This window comes from Diachasma alloeum, unplaced genomic scaffold, assembly GCF_001412515.2.
Source record: "Diachasma alloeum isolate Michigan unplaced genomic scaffold, Dall2.0 Dall_scaffold_00205, whole genome shotgun sequence".
NCBI lineage: Eukaryota > Metazoa > Arthropoda > Insecta > Hymenoptera > Braconidae > Diachasma > Diachasma alloeum.
Window position 1 is genome coordinate 428,930 of NW_021680370.1, and position 18,040 is coordinate 446,969.

General features: G+C 36.3%; 3 protein-coding genes across 4 annotated transcripts in view; 1 reads left to right on the plus strand and 2 right to left on the minus strand.

Annotated features, from left to right (window-relative positions):
* The window catches only part of LOC107036106 (octopamine receptor beta-2R), a 535,069-nt gene that overhangs the window by 313,855 nt on the left and 203,174 nt on the right, over positions 1-18,040 (minus strand). The gene's annotated exons all lie outside the window — the stretch shown is intronic.
* LOC107036110 (myb/SANT-like DNA-binding domain-containing protein 3) lies at positions 8,143-11,180 on the plus strand. The gene is given in 3 exon segments (XM_015253850.1): positions 8,143-8,332; positions 8,432-8,661; positions 9,326-11,180. Coding segments are annotated over 3 exon segments (1,056 nt in total). The 5' UTR covers positions 8,143-8,315; the 3' UTR covers positions 10,135-11,180.
* Positions 11,217-14,236, minus strand: LOC107036109 (putative nuclease HARBI1). The gene is made up of 4 exons (XM_015253849.2): positions 13,982-14,236; positions 13,567-13,853; positions 12,397-12,949; positions 11,217-11,429 (listed from the first exon to the last, which is right to left on the minus strand). The coding sequence occupies exons 1-4, from the start codon at positions 14,170-14,172 to the stop codon at positions 11,420-11,422; spliced, it is 1,041 nt and encodes a 346-aa protein (XP_015109335.1). The 5' UTR covers positions 14,173-14,236; the 3' UTR covers positions 11,217-11,419.

The following is an 18,040-nucleotide window of genomic DNA, read 5'->3' on the forward strand; positions in this document are numbered from 1 at the left end:
GTGCCCTCACACGGCCTGCTTGGCATGCCCTTCGCAGTGGGAAAAACTCTTATTAAAGATCATTTCCAGCGGGATCATGTCAGGCGTTGGGAGAAAGTTGCGACCTGCAGACAAGCGAAACTGCTTATGAGAGGGCAACTAAGAGTTAGGACCAGAAAGCTTCTGGAGTTGCACAGAGGGGATCTGAGGGTAGCAGTAGGGCTCCTTACGGGTCATACAGCTCTCAGAGCTCATCTGTTCAAGATGAATCTTGCAGAACAAGAAGACTGCAGACTGTGCGGAGGCGATAAGCAGGGCGTCATCCACATTTTATGTGAATGCCCCCTATTAGCACTCCGTCGCTATAAAATCTGGGGCCAGGCTTTCCTGAAACCAGAGGACTTACAACAAGCGGCTGTCACCAGTCTTATTAGCCTACTGAGAAACACAGGGCTGGGGCTGTGTGACTGACCGAAGCTAAGGCGGAAGTTACAAAAGATCGTATGATTTAGGTGACTCTGGGCGCTTTAAGTGACCAGCCGCACTTTTTCTATTCTTCTTCTTCTAGATATGGAATTAAATATATCAAATATGTGGTAAAGTGGTGCGATGGAAATTCTGTCTGTCTCTGTCTCGCTGTTAGTACTGTTAGGGCATCGGTGTATGAAGTTCTTCTTCTTAGGGAATCATCGCGCACCACGTCCACGACGAGATTCGTGGGTAACGGCAAGAATGGCTGTTTTCGGTGTAGACCCTCGATTTCGAGTCTCGAGGATGTTGGAAATTTCATATTTGAAAGGCCAGGTTTGTTCCGCCCCTCAAGAGGCCTATATTAATAAACCCTAAAGAAACAACAACAAATGTGTTCGTCAAAACCGGCGCCAATGAAAAATTTTGTTCTTTTTTTACGGAAAAGTAGAAATTTCTGAAAAATACAAAGAAATGTAAAGGAAGCTAAGGCAGGAACGTCGATTGAATGCATACAGTGTATAATCGGATTTCTCTAAGAAAAATAATTTCCAGTTGAATAAGGATTAAATAAAATTATCTATAAAATGAATAAATAGTAGAAGAAAGACCAACGTCCTTGACGAGGATCAGAAGATAGAGAATTAAATCAATATACGACAGTGCGTTGAAAGCTCCGTGCTAAGAACGTTAGTCCTCCTTCTACTAATATTTTATTCATGAAGAATTTTTACAAATCCTAATTCGATTTGACACTGTTTCTTATAGAAATCTGAATAGACACTACGCGTATTCATTCTATTTTCCTGACTAGGCTTTTGTTTTCATTTCCTTGTATTTAAAAAAAAATTTCTATTTCCCAGTAAGAAATATAACAAAACTTTTTCTCGGCGCAAAATTCGTTTTTGTTTTTTTTATGGTGATTTCTTATTTTTTCCAAAACAAGCAAGGAAAAATTTTTTCATCCTGTGAGTTTTTTTTTTTTAATTCAATTCGACTCATTCATTTTTCAAACGATCGAACATTTTTTCAATTAACAATCGAAGCGAAAGCAACGATTCTACTCTGAAGTTGTCATTTCCACCGCATTTTATTCATGCATTTAAGATTGTCCGGCTTCATTTGTTTTTTCCATTCCATTTTTCGTAGATTTTTTGTGGAATAGTATATTACGCAACAAGTGCGTAATGGGTTTTCCGTCCCGGCGGGCGCAAAGTTACATTTCCACGAGTCAAAAAACACCATTACGCACGAGTATCGTATACTATTTTATGTCATAGGGCCCAGAATCCGCGATTCTACCGAGCGAAGCGAGGGGAACCCCTTTGTCTACGTCAAATCTTAGAATTGTATTCCATCGTATTCCAAATCCACTCATTGAGTTGAGAGGGAAATTTGATTAACCTGAAGGAAATATATGTTCCCGATAATTCATCTTATTTGTGCGTTCTAGAAATGGAAAGTCATATGGTTCTCTGGTTTTTTAGCTATTTGGGGAATACCGGAATGCAGAAAAGTGTCCCATTTTCTTCGAAAAGTTTGGGAATTCTCGAATATGTCCATCGGGAGTTCCCCAGACCTCGAAACTCAACTCATTCATATAATAAAAAGGTTTATTGCCTTTTTTTCTTCCCACGGACCAAGCGCGCGGCTGTAAAAGGACCCAGGTATACCTGCAGGGGGTCAGTACCTCCATTGTCAATTGTCGAAAACTATTTGAATGTGAAAGGGTCCTTTCTCAATGGTATGATAATAAGTAGCTAATAAATGGTCCTGGAGTGTTCTATAAAGTATTAAATGGTTTTTAGAAAAGAATGAAAATGTGCAGAAAAATGGCCAATTACTCAGATTTTTTTCTCAAGTTGAAAACAAATATTATGTTTTACATAAACAAATGAAGAGTGGTTGATCCCGGATTCAAAAGTCGGAAGAAAATCTATATTATTGAGAACGTAAAACTAAATTACATGTCCAACTTACATCTGGTGAATTACGAATAGAAATGTTTCCTGGTGTGTTCCTTGGGTGCATATATTCAAAGAAGAATAGAGACGTCCATAGTAAAATCGAGATAGGTTCTCACCCACTCAATTTAGTAAATTAGAGTCAGAAAAAAAGGTTAAACCAAAATTCATTCCACTTTTTTTTCATTTCTTTAATTTTTACCCACCTTATTTGAATGCATTTGCACGCATTTAATTAAGAAAACAAATGAAAATGTGTTTTTCATCCAATTCGAACGTTCGTACTGTTGCATTTCATGAAAAAAAATGTTAGAATGATCGAACTATTGAATGGAATTAGTTTATAATTTTTTTTCGGAGTGGACACTTGAATCAGCAAACGAAAAATAATATATTGTGTCAATAGTGCGTAAAGTTTCATTTTTTCGTACACACATGTGACATATTCTATTTTTTATGAGTTCACTGTTCGGAACGATAGTGGGGGAAAAGTTGTTGTTTTTGTATACAATTGCATAAAGCCCAAGAGCGTGCGTAGAGTGAATTTCGAGTTTTCCGTCAGGAAAACATAAGAAAAAAAATTCACAACTTTTGATTTTTTTCCCGCCAGCAACTTGAAGTCTCCCCTCAGAACAATTATAAATTAATTTCATTCCTATATCGATTATTCTCACATTTTTTGAGAACCCTAAAACTGTTCACATTGCGGAGAGAAATTTTTTTTTTTTATTGCAATGAAATGTATTAAGATATATTCAAATAAGGCTACAAAAAAATTTTAAAATTAAAATAAAATAGAAAAAATGAAAAATTTGGGTATGAAATTTCGTTTTCTAAAATTAATTTATTGAGTTGAAGGGGTTGGAACTTGTTTCAGATTCCGTATGAACTCCTTTATTTGTCTTGGCAAATACATAAACAAAAAATCTGAAGAAGTTTACAAACAACATTTTCTCATCAGGAAACGCTCCCAACATTTTCAGAATTTTTGATTATGTAGAAATATAGAGGTAATATATGCTCACTCGACAAAGAATCCTCATATATCAGTGTTAGAGTCCCGAGCGGTTGGGTTCGGTAATTTGGAAGATTAAGACACTCGCGAACGAATACTATAATAATATTCTTTATTTAATTTCTTACTTTTTAGATACCATTCAAGTGTTCAGACTGATACGGAAGGTATCAGGTGAACCGCAATAGGAATCGAGTTACTGGCCCCGAGACAATGGTCTCTCGAGTATTTATTTGATCGAGAGCCCATGATGTCGTGGTCATTACCTCATATCTGCATGGTGTAATGATAACACCACGCGAATGAGCCCAGTGGAAACTGCTGATGCGAGTTCCACTGGCTTACTTTTAATTGCGAATATACGTGATACATGATTGCACGTATATTCCCAATTGTTTAGTAATTGCTTAATATTATATTTGTATTTCACAATGTGTGCCACTTATATTGGCATATTGTGAAATAAGTTGGATAATTATGCTCCACTTTTGGGGCATAACATTATCAATTCTATAAATGGCAATAATACTTCAATTTACGCGCTTGAACAATCCGAAATACTGGGAATTTTCAAGAATTAAGGGTTCATGTATAATAAAACAGCTACTTTGACGAGATGATTTGGTTCAGTTCAGATAATTCGGTAGCAGTCCTTTTTCGCCCGTAGAACAATCCTTAGAAGACATTTTTACCCCGTAGTTTAGGCTAAACCGACGGACAAGCGGAGAATACCCGCACGACCCGCCATCCATACCTCACCCGTAGATCACCCGTAACCCAGTGCGGGATTCCAAGCTTGAACAATGGGTTCAAGCTTGTTTCAATCTAGGATACCAATCCTTGGGACTCCTAGCTTTGACCAAGCTTGAACCTGTGGCTATATCTAGGTAAAACCAATGTTGGTAATATCCTGGGAATCTAAGCTTGGGTACCAAGGTAGTTCCAGTCATGGTCCAAGCTTGGTACTCCAAGCTTGAACTAAGGAGCTTGAACCAAGCTTGAACCTGTAGTAATTCCTAGGTAAAACCAAGCCTGCTGATATCCTGGGAATCAAAGCTTGGGTACCAAGGTAGTTCTAATCATGGTCCAAGCTTGGTACTCCAAGCTTAAACTCACAGGCTTGAACCAAGCTTGAACCTGTGGTGATACCGAGGTAAAACCAAGCTTGTTGATATCTCGTGAATTGAAGCTTGGGTATCAAAGGTAGTTTCAATGATGGTCCAAGTTTAGTTCTCAAAGTTTGAACGCAAGAGCGTGACCGAACCTCGATCCAATACTTTTATGAATAAAAATGTTCAATTGACATCATTGCTTCAAAGATGTAAATGGTTTTTTCTCGGTACAATTCATTCTACAGAAATCATTTCCATATATTTTCTCAGCTAGATTTCCCAAGTCTTCCGCATGATTTTTCAAATGAGAAAAACAAAACAATTTAGTGAAACATTAAAAAAAAATTATGCCAAGTTACTTTTATTTAAAATATCTGAATGGAATAGATTGTTTAGAAAAGTTGAAACACGCACGAAAAAATTTAACAAAAAATCCTACCGAATTCGCTCGAAAATTCTATAGGATTTCTATTGAATTTTCAATTAGTATATTTCGTCATTCGGCCGAAAAAAACTTTTCTGGCGAATATGAGGTTTGCAGTACCAGCCGAAGGCGAGGGCTGCAATCATATTCGTCGGAAAAGTTTTTTTTGGCCGTATGACGAACAATATTTTTTGTCATGACGGCCGTAGGCAGAGATTCACGGACGCGGAGCGAAGCGAAAACGCTACCTTACGGCCGGAATGACAAAAAAGTTTTTTGCCATTCCTATTGATATGTTTAATAGAAAATATATTGAAAAAATCAATAGAATTTCATTTTTCTATAAAACTTATTCTATTGAGATATTTTCTATAAAATATTCTTGGCTCAAATATTCCAAGTTTTTTTCATTCAATTTTTATTTTCGTCCCTTCAAGAAAATAAGAAAAAAACCTCGAAAATTTGAGCCGAAGATATTCTATAGGAAATTGATTTCTATTGACTTTTTCTATAGAATATTTCCTATCGAACATGTCAATAGAAAAGGCAAAAACTTATAGAAAATTCAATAGAAATCCAATAGAATTTTCTAGCGAATTTGCTAGGATTTTCTGTTAAATTTTTTCATATGTGAATCTATTCATTCTTTCTATACAAAAACAATTCTATGTTAAACATTTCTATCCACAAAAATCAAAAAAAAATTTTTTGAAAAAAATGGCCAAGTCCACGTTTTAATGCATTGTGTTTTGCACAATTTCTTTAACTCCACTGGTTTCAAAAAATGCTAAAAATGAAAAAGAACGCCAAGCTTGTATAAATAAAATAAAAAAAAAAGTTCAAAAAAAGCGTCGGGACCAACGTACTTGGCGCGGTTTCTGAAAAACCCCCATGAGATGAGAGTTGATAATCACTGTAGATATAGGTCCTACATTATAAGATTAGGTTGAGCCTCTGTTCCCGGAAAAAAACATCATTGGTGCCTCACTATAGCAGACTTATTGATCTGTGGAAACCTCACTATCCAATGGTATAACTTAAATTTCCCTGATCCCAGGCTTGCACTTCTGGACAACTCTGGGTCTAATCCATGAAGGAATTCTGACTGATTGGAATAAAATATATAATCATCTCATAATCTGTAAATATCTCCGGCGGTAATATACTTTCTGATCCTGAAGTGTGATTCAGGATGCAGAACTTTCTAAGCTAAGTCCACGTTAGTATGGAAAACCGCGCCAAGTACGTTGGTCCCGACGCTTTTTTTGAACTTTTTTTTTTATTTTATTTATACAAGCTTGGCGTTCTTTTTCATTTTTAGCATTTTTTGAAACCAGTGGAGTTAAAGAAATTGTGCAAAATACAATGCATTAAAACGTGGACTTGGCCATTTTTTTCAAAATTTTTTTTTTTGATTTTTGTGGGATTTCAATCATTTTTCCAAACCAAAAGAAAGAAACTTCTAGCATCTAGGCTCCCAGACCGAGTTACGTAACACCCGACTTATGTCACAAAAAAAGACTCCAGTTAATATGACAGATTATTTGGATTTACTTATAAACTAAATAGAGGCTTATTTCAACTTACTTTAGTCTATCCTCTTCAGCGTAAGTTCCGTAGATCACCACCATTTTAACTAGCCAATGGCCAATCACGATATCGCATAAAGATGATGTACACTTGCCAAAAAAAGTTCTGGGAGTAACTAGATGTCAGGTAGAGGTTGGGTTTACACACACCCAGGTACTTAGCCGATATAGGGACCCCCAGGTACTAGGCGACATAGGGCACTAATTAGAAAAACGACCTTATGTACTCGATTGTAGATCGTTAGTACATGATTGTACAGTGAAAATATTTGTTTGTACATTCACTAATTAATTTTAAAAAATTAATCAAATTTTGACATGATGCTGGCCGACAAAAATTGTAAATTGTTCGATCAACCCCAATTAAGGGTCCAATCGAAAGGAAATCGTTTGGAGATTCCAAATTTAATGACCCCATCGTTTGTACAATCATTTATAATTAAAAATTATACTGAAATGTCTAATTACCATTTATCCTTATTTCCATAGTATGCGTACAGCCTAACACTATATTTGAACATATTTCCAATGACTAGAAGGGCACAAATGAAATGATTAACTTCCAATCTGAATTGATATAATTCCCTTCAATGTTATTTAACATGAGAAACTTTTGTATAAAAATATTGTAAACACACATACAAACACTTTTTGAATACTAATGTCGGTAATGCAGCGGCTGTCCGCATACTATGAAAATAAGGATAAATGGTAATTAGACATTTCAGTATAATTTTTAATTATAAATGATTGTACAAACGATGGGGTCATTAAATTTGGAATGTACAAACGATTTCCTTTCGATTGGACCCTTAATTGGGGTTGATCGAACAATTTACAATTTTTGTCGGCTAGCATCATGTCAAAATTTGATTAATTTTTTAAAATTAATTGGTGAATGTACAAACAAATATTTTCACTGTACAATCATGTACTAACGATCTACAATCGAGTACATAAGGTCGTTTTTCTAATTAGTGCCCTATGTCGGCTAAGTACCTGGGGGTAACCTCTCTACCTGAGATCTAGTTACAGATAGTTTGAGATATAGTGAGAGGTAAGATCTAGTGAGAATTACCAACTTCATAAGAGAAATGTATGCCCTAGACAGATGGATAATAATCGAAACCCGAAAAATGTGCATAATAGCTCGTTGCTATGTGCCTATCTTTGTTAATAGTCAACTAATTCAACCGATAATTGCATCAGTGGAAAGCTGATACGCGATTTATATAATGTAACTAAGACCAGTTTTTATCTAAATGATCGCGTAAATTGATTATTAAAAAAAAATAGATTGGAGGTTGTGGAGGGGGAAGTTGTGTCGTGTATAGATACTTGGTCGCTCTTGGTGATCTTTCGTGGACTTGGCCGATACGCTCCCGCGTATCTCGATGCTAAAGAAAAACGCAGAAAATCTTATGTAATAACAGAATTTTCAAAATAATCTTGTAGAAATACAAAAAATACAAAAGATTATCCTAATAAAGATAACAGTTGCATTTAGGGCGAGTTTTCGGTTCAAGTTAACCACGGTTAACGTGTGGTTAAGTTAAGTTGGGACCCCCCACCACACAACCTACGTGAGGGGAATTATTTCTCCTACCGGCATGAGTTGAGAGGAAAATGGCAGACGATTAGGACAACAAAACTCGATGTTTATTCCCTCAGTTCCCAGTTTCTAGTTAATTGTGTCTAATAAAAAAGAAAAGCATTGAATATTAGTGTTCCATTAAGACGAGCATTAAGGAAATCCTATCTGCGATGGCTAACAATGACACGTAAGGATGGAATAAGTGTTTTATTTCAAAGTGTTTACAATGGATCATCGTGTCCTTACATTATTTTCCTGAATTTTTAAAATAATTTTATACTTGTAGAAGATCCACCAAAATTCGAGCCCAAAATTTCACTCAAGATGAAAAGATGTCTCTTGTCACTATCATCCAGAAGTTTGGTGAAATAATTGAATGCAAACAAACCAATTCTGTATCAAAAGGAGATAAAGACAAAGCCTGGAACAGTCTTCACAAAGAATATAATGTCAATGCAGATCGACCCCGTACTCTTGACATGTTGAAAAATTGTTGGAACAATTTAAAGAAAAAGGGCAAGAGTTATGTGGCAACAGAGTATAGCGAGAACGTGAAAACAGGTAAATTTTGCGGACAAAAAATCTGATGAAGTGATAATGACAAATTTCAGTTGAAATTCCCTCATTGAAAATTCAGAATTTCGTTAAAAAAATAATCGAAAACTGTGATTTTTCGGGCAGTTATTTCATAGAAATCAATAGAAATCATGAAAAGTTATTCTTGAATTTGCAATTTAATGTTAATTCAACAAAATTTGCTACTCAATGCCGATGTTTTAACTGCAAGTTGAAGTGACTTAACGAATCCTCACATTCGTATCACTTGAAAATGTTGAGCTCGATTCCACTATAAGGGAAATCGAAATTTCATGATTATTTTCCCCTCCCCCCTTACTTGAATTCAATGGAGTTCCTCTGAAAATGACACGTCCATTAAAAAATGACACGTCTATGTCCATTAATGACACGTCCATTAAAGTTGGATAGATTTTTTAGAAAATGTATGGCCCTGTTCATGACACTCTTCTTCACTCTGTACGTGTACAGAATTTCTTATATTGCACTTAAAAATTCGAAATTACATTTTCCGTGATTAGTGAAACTCTTGATAGTCTTCCCTAGATCTGAGGAACTATTCAATAGATGATGAGGAGTTACTAATAGTTATTATCGATTGTAGGAGGTGGCATCAAAAATTTTTAATCCGACCCGCTCACGGAGAAAATATTAAAGGTGATTGGGCGTCAGATAGTGCCCCTCAAAAATCCCTATGATTCAGATGCTCTATTCATTGTGGGTGACGATCATGATGAACTGGAGGATCCAATTGAAGGGAATAAGGACATTCATAGATATCTTCGAGACTCCGGGCAACTTCCAGACTGCTCAAAAATGTCTGTGAAGAACCTGAAAAAACCTGTGAGTTCACCTCTAGCTGAGCAAATGATGAAAATACTGAAGCCTGATGATACAACTGGACTGAAGCAAGAAATTAAGAAAGTGGATTTTGTTGATGATAAAAAAGGTATTGCGGATATTAATGAGGATACAGACTTTGTGCAGCCACATGAATTTGTCGACCTAAAGAAGGTGGAGGAAAACTCTGTTCCCTGGAAGGTGACACACATTACTTCTCTTAACTATCGTGCAATCATTGAGACCATTACTAATTTTTTAAATTTCGTTTAGGATGAATCGGAACTCCAGTCAGAGCAGGAAAAAAGGATCGACATGCAAAATCAGTTTCGTTCTTTTCCAAACATTCTTGATGCACCTCATGATGGGATCAACTTCCAACAGGAAACCGAGAGCTGTTCTGAAGAGAACAAAATCAACATTGAAATCAACAGAACTAAACTCCATAAAGAACGCCTAAAAGTCAAGAGATTGGATCTTAAAAATGATTTGCTACAGCTGCAGTTGGAGAAGAAAAGATTGAAATTGGAGGACCTGAAGAATAAATTGGAAAGAACAACAGAGGGGGAATGAACAAATGAATGAGTAAAACCAAAGAAGAGTTGCCAAAGGTTAAATTTTCGTATTAAGTATTGAAGAAAAGTTCTGGTTTTTCTTGTTATAGAAAAATAGATTTATCAAGATGTTAGATGTTAGATGATTATTAAAATGGAAGTATTAATAATCGAAATTTCTTTGGAATGAAAAATTACAGGGATTGAAAGATGTCAAGTACAAAATACTTTTGAGCTGTGACTTATATGATTATTACTTCCGATGAGAGTTGTCTGACATGTCAAATAACTGCAGAGTAATGAGTCATAAAGATATGGAGAAGTGATTATTATTATTTGATGTTGTTCACGTAGTTTTTATGGACGAGTAACAATGTGCAATCCATGCATTACTATTTATTTTTATTTATATACAAAGAGCACGTTGAAAACCCACTAAAACCATTCCTAAACGTCTTTTCGAAGGAAGTTCTTATTCTTTTTTCTAGGAAGTTCAATACATTTAATATAACTATTTTGTAGTCAAGGCATTACTGATGTTGAACATTAGTAATATAAAAATTCAATTGTTTGATTCTAGTTATAAGGGGATCGTTAGTCATTCGCGATTCTGTACGGAAGAGATCTCATATGTTATCGTAGACATTACAATATCAATGTAAAGAGTAAGATAGTGATAAAATCTCGTTCCTGACATAAAAATGCAGATGTTAATGTATGTTACGAGGAATAATTTTTCATGAGCTGTGGCCAAAAATAAGGGAAGAAAAGATTTTGTCTTTTCCCTCAGTAGCACGTTATGGACTGCCAAATACTTACTATTTAATTACAGTTAAGAGATAAAAGTACCTTCATTCCACGACGTGTGATAATATAATGTTAATTGAAATGTTAAGCTGTTCATGAAGTGTTCAATATAATATTTAAATACGTCCAGTTAATACGAAATGGAGGATGGTGTTCTGCATCTAACATTATGAAAACGGTTTACCTTCGCATTTTGTATCTTGTTTCTTTTTTCGAACTCCTGCTATTGAAAGGAGTCCGTTGGAATTCGTGGTTGATGAGCAGACGTTTTCAATAAATAAATAACAATTGAAATACATATTTAATTGTTTTAATTTAGGAGACAGCCCTGAGTATTACAAAAAATATATGCTTATACTTTCTAATTCATCACAGCGTTAATTAAGGGAGAATTTTTCTATGATTTCGGTGCATTCGAAGTTTAATTCATTCTTCTCAATTTGTTCTCCATATTGTCTTCCACAATCGCCTTTAGTTTGAGACATGGACCTATGTATTCAAATGAGCCTACAAAAAATAAAAATACTTTTAGAATCTAGAATCATAATTCTCATTACATTAATATGGATAAGTGAGATATTCCATGTTGGATCACTTGACTCCTGATCCTCACGCCCTGCAAAGTTACCGATTTCTGAAGGGTGTGATAACTTCGAAAACCTACATCTACATTTTCTGGATATCTTGTTGATCGTTTTATGATGCCTGTTTATATTATTGGTGTTGCAATCTACGGATTTTAATCCATTAGTAATTCCATTTTTCAGTCCACTTCCACGTTAAAATGAGGCTGAATAACAATTCAGGATTCACTAATGAGGGATTTTAGGAGGAAAGATGAAAGAACTTTTTTGTGGACAATTTTATTATCTACAAAAAAGCTCTTTCAATATTTTCCCCTAAAATCATTCAGTATCGAGCTAATTCAATATTTAATGAGGTATGGAAAATCGACTCGATATCCTTTACCTATTGAATTTATCCTAAATGAATTTATATATTGAACGGTGAAGTAACTTCTGTTTTTTGTCCTTTGAGCAAAATTTTAGAATCATTTCTAACAATCCTTTGGTGAAGTAAACTATGCTGCTACAAATTCTTCAGTTGATCATTTAAAAAGCTATGTGAAATTTTCAAGTTATTTTATGTTAATACTTCGCTAAAGATTCCAACAAAATGGAGAACAATCAACAGGTAGTAGAGTTTCATTTCCTCGACATTTATTACTTAAATTGAACTTTTTATGCTTTCCAACACTAATGAAGGAAATTTGAATTTCAACGTTCATAACGTTCGAGAAAAGCTGTAGGATTCAATCCAAGCAAAATTATATTTGGTTGATCAGAACGCTAGTTAATTCCGGGATTCTTGCAACTCGTTTCACCCCTAAAGAAATTACTCTGACTTTCCATAGGGTGATGAGCAGGAATTGATTGATTTGCCATGTAATACCTCATCAGAAAAATAAACTTACTGTTCAAAATACCCGGTCACCAGCTGTTGTCGTATGGTATTGCCGTGACCTAGTGCAATGTTTTCATGAATTGCATTGTATGCCTCCACATCGACTTCTCGTCGGCGAAAAGGACGAAACCATAGGGAAATGTTGTGTAGTGCAGCAGTAGCAATAATTACGGCCACAGTTCTCTCAGGAGTATGGAATCGCGACCCTATCTCCACCACCGTAAACCTTCTGGCCCATACCTCAAAGCAGCGCTCAATACAGTTGCGTGTGCGAATTTGAGCTTCATTGTACAGATGCTCGGCAGCTGTTTGAGGATTCCTTAGGGGTGTCATCAGGAAAGGGAGATCAGGATAGCCAGAATCCCCGAGGAGAAGAGCATCTCTGTACACCCCTTGATAAAGCAAATGACAAATTCTCGAGTGACGAAATACCCTCGTGTCGTGTGTGGCACCGGGCCAACGAGCCACAAAATTCGTGAACTCTAATCTTGCATTGCAGATTCCTTGGACATTTATAGAGAACCAGCCATGTCGGTTGCGGTACAGCTCACCATTTTCGCCACCTGTAAAAAATATTTCTGTATTTGCTAAAAGGGATTCGGGAATTATGGAAAGAATTCTGAACTGTCGAAAATTCAATTGAAACACTCCGGTAATTTCAATTGAAAGTTACTCAATAACAGATAACATATAAATTATTATTGAGCAATGAGATGATCGTTGAGTCCATTCAGGAATGTCAATTATGAGAAATTATAGACATTTCAACAACACCCGAAAAAAAACCTGATTTTGAGATTTTTAAGATCTCAAGTTGAGTCTTTTAAAACGACTTTTCGAAAGTCCCCACCACAGGGTTGGCACCTGCCAGTTTCAAGTTGAGGCTTGGAAAATTCAACTTAAGGTTTTCAAAGTCTCAACTGGAGACTTCCATAAATCTCAATTTAGGATTGTAAGTCTCAACTTGAATTTCTTAAGATGGACAGCTGTACTGAAGTCTCTGTACATTGAAATTATGATCGATAGGTATAAAATATTCAATCTCTTTGGATTTATTACATGTGGGATAAAGTCAATGAATACTCCTATCTGAATTTGAACTCAAATCTATATCTTTGAAAATTTACATGTAGCTGTTACTCAAATTGAAAAATATTGATAACAGGGATTAATTTCTTACCATAACTTTGGTGTCGAACTTGTCTACCATCAACGCAGCCTACTGCATTGGGGATTGCAGATCTGGCAAACAGCTCAGCCTGAGCTTGCCTTTGTGCTTCTGGAGTTGATGGGAATTTGATGTAGTCAGGGCTCAAGGCTGCTATAAGTGGAGCTACTCGATGGACAATTTCCCAGGTTGCTGATTTACTTATGCTCATTGTGTCTCCCACAGTAATCAAATATGAACCAGTAGCAAAAAAACGTAGAGCCACTAATAACTGAATACTCGAAGTGATCCTGTGATTTCTAAAAAAAAAACAGTGCTCATTTACTGCACACAGTTTGTTGGATCAACCTCACTCCAGGGCACAGATAATACCTTAAAGTAATTCTTCGACCTCCAGTGCAAAGCAATTATAGAAAATAATAATTACCTTCGAAGAGGTCTTCTCAGACCATGCTCTATTCTCCGGAGCACGTGGAGGAATGCTCTTTTTGACAAACGGTATCGTTCCCTGAATTGTATTTCTGGGAGAATTTCAAAGTGGTTAACTGGTTCTGCGTTACGTCGAATAGGACGATAACGTCCAGCACCACCAATTAAATCACCGATAACGTTGTTCATTACAAAAATTTAATTAAAACCACATATGCCATATTCACATTTGAATCGATTACACGCGTAAACACAGGCGCCGCCATTTTCAGCACAGATGGAACGGAGCGGTGGTGGGTGGTCCCAACTTAACTTAACCACGCGTTAACCGTGGTTAATTTGAACCGAAAACTTGCCCTTACTATGTACTTTTGCGTGCACATCATCGCTCGAGAGCTGCACCCTCTGTTGCTTCTGCTGCCATCAGCACGATTCTATGGACTTACGAGCAAACCATAAACTGTCCAGTTGGTTGCCGTATGAATATTGGTGTAATTCGAAATATTTAGTACTGAAAAAATGCCCTCAGGAGCTCGTAAATACTTCAATTCTCGAGAACACGTAAGATAATGTCGTCATTTGAAGAAACTGAAAGTGTTGGATGATAACGCTGTTATAGAGGGGAGTGCTAATGATTAAAAAGCCAACCAACAACCGAGCTCTGAGAATGTAAACAGTGGGGATGATGAGGATGAGTGGATGGATTGTGATGAACATTACTGTGAAGATCTGACTGTAGCTAGTGTTGAAGGTGTAACGGAAAAAAAGTGCATTGAGTGATAAGTTTTCATTGACTGAGGAGTGTGCTCGTGTTCACACACCTGATGACTTGTATGATTTGAACGATTGTGAGTGCGAAAATTATATCTCTACTCCAGATCAGCTTTCGACTGACAATCCATCCGCGAGTGAATTTGCTGATGAAACAGGTCCACTAACGAGTGTCACCTCTAATGAGGAACCTATGAATTTACACAGTAAAATACACAAATGGGTTATGGATAATTTAGCAGGCACCAGATTAAAAACCTTCACCGATTCTTTACAAATTTTGAACAGTGAAGGACACAGAAATACCTTCCACAGCTTCTAAGTTACTCGGGTTCAAACACAAGATAAAGGTGAAACAATTAATTCCTTCCAAAGGGACCATTGGTGACTATGTATATCTTGGCATAAAAAATGGTTTGGAGGGTCGCGTAGATCCTGAAGTCTATGACGAAGACAAAATTAGTGTGCTAGTATTCATCGATGGAATGAAGGTCTTTAAAAATACTAAATCACAACTGTGGCCCATTGCTATGACGATTTTCCATCCAAAATATGGAGTCAGCCCATTTGTTGTTGGTGCATATCATGGCAGAGGAAAACCGAATAAAGTGTCACAGTATCTGGGAGATTTTGTCGAAGAATTGAAAACTTTGGTTAATCAAAGTGTAACATTTCATGGACGAAAATATGCATTCGATTTAGAGGCGATAGTTGGAGATAGTCTAGCTCGAGCGTTTTTCAAATGTACCAAAAGCCCAACAGCATTTTTTGTATGTGAATGATGCACTATTAAGGGAAAAACTTTCAATAAAAAAAGAGTCTATGTCAAATTGAATTACCCCTTGAGAACAAAGGAGACATTCTGTGATCAGACTCAACCGGAGCCCCATCTTAACGATCCCGTTACCAAGCAACCTCTCATCTCTCCATTGATACATATTCCGAATTTTGATCCGATAAAAAAAGTATCTCTGCAAATAATGCACCTTTTGTATTTGAATGTAATGAAAAATCTCGATGAAAAGTGCATCAAAAGAGAAGAAATTGAGTACAAAATATCAAATGAACAACTGCAATTATTAAAAGTATCGATGAAGGCGATGACACCATTCGTGCCGAAGGAATTCCAAAAAAAGAAATTCGATGTGGATGATTTTTCAAATTGGAAAGCTACTCAGTATTCATTTCTACTATTTACGTTGGAGCTATCGTTCTCAAGGACGTTCGCGATACGCAAAAATATCGAGATTTCCTCCTGTTACATGTGGCTTCTCGGATTTTATGCTATACTGAATGGGTACTCAAATATACAGGAATGGCAATTAAATTTTTGAAAGATTTTGTCAAATTAATGCCAACATATTACGGATCAGATTCACAGACCATGGTCTTTCATCATCTCGGACATGTAGGTGATGACGTCAATTACTTTCAGAGGAGCTTAACTTATTATTCAGCTTTTTGGGGGGAAAATTATAACGGGAAATTGAAAGACCTTATTATTTCAAATGTTAGAGTGCTCTCACAACTGGTAAGTCGACTACATGCTCTAGATTCATCTGAAGATGTAAAAATAAAAACACGTGAGATTGTTCGAGACATTATTGAAAGTAAAAATGTTGACCTCACTCATGTCAATTGCCAAAAATTCCTCGCATTAAATTCGGTTACATATAATGATAAAATTATCTCTTCTCAGCGTCCTGATAATATTGTACACCTTTCCAATAGTGATGTTTTTATGATTGACAGATTGCACATGAAACCACAGTGTTTAACGAATGTTAGAAATGTTGATGACATTTATTTAGTGGGTTTCAGAGTAGAAAAAAAAACGATGCTTTCAAAACGCCCTGTCCTTCCCAAGAGGTTGGAATCTATAAAATAAAAAGAGTTTCTAATTGTTCTGAATGGGTACCACTACGAAATGTGAAACAAAAATGTATGTTGATCGACCATAACAATAGAAAATATGCTTTATCTTTACTTCACGAATAGATTAATTTTCTAGCAAGTGATAGCAATGTAACGTTAAAATGAAGATATGAACACTGTTATGAATAGCTTACTAGACACATTTTCCAGTTCGCCGAAAATTATTCAACTTCGAGATGAGTTAATAATTCACAGCATCATTATATTTAGTCCCGCACAAGAAGAAAAAAGGTGGAGAAAAATTATCTAGAAAATCAGGACAAATTTTACTATATGAAATGTAATCGTAGAGCGAAATGTAGTTCAATCAAGATACGCGACAGCGTATCGGCCAAGTTGACGTTTTACCGGTGTGACGTCATAGGCCGATGCTGTTGCGTATAATATACACGACACAACTACTCCCCGAATGGTTTTTATTTTTTTTCTCGTAAAACGAGAATTTTTCGCGAAATCCGTCCTTAGTTACATTATATAAGTTGACTATGAGCTTTCTAAAGATATTTTTACTTTCTCGATAAATCAATAATAAATAAAAATATCCGCCATAGCAACCATCATAATGTAATATTTCGCGATTTTATTTTCTCTCAGCGTTAGATTTGTTCGTCAAAGTTGGCAACGAACATAATGTCTGTTTCTCTCTCTTTCTCTCTCTTCTTCCCTTTTTTCCGGCTGTTATCGGTAGCGTTGGTAGCAGAGATTATAGAGGAGATTGCAAGCGCTTATGGAGAAGCAAAGAGGATAGACTAAAGTAGAGGCTCAGATCCGGGGGTTTGGCCGACCCCAGCGTGAGGCTAGTAGGACCCTATGGTAAAGAGGGCGACGCGGTCGATTTCGGTGTCTGGCCGAGTTCGCTATTTCGATAACTGGGCAGTAATAGCAGTCCCGCTGTCACAGGGATAGTTTCGAAGGGGAATTTATGCCCTCCTCGTCCTCAACATATTCTTAATGTTTTTCAGGTGATTCATTTGCTGGCTAATTAATATTAAGGAATGAAACCCAGACGGTGTGATGGAGAATTAAATTCCCCATCAATCGATTCCCGTTGCATCCCTTAATCTCTGTAACAAAAAAATACAAACTACGACAAAAGTCATGGGCCAGTGAGAAAAATAATTTTCTTCTCGGCGCACACTGACTTTTCACCATTCGCCCGCGAATTAAAAATTTGTCTCTCCTCTCCTAATTGCAATTAAGGGATGAAAAAAAGGCTGTTTGACGGAGAACTAAATTACCCATCAATTAACCCGCTTTCATGCCTTAATCTCTGTAAAAAATGGAAGAAACTGTCATGGAAATCACAGCGCAGTAAGAAAAATAATTGTTTTGTGGCGCATAGTGACTCCCG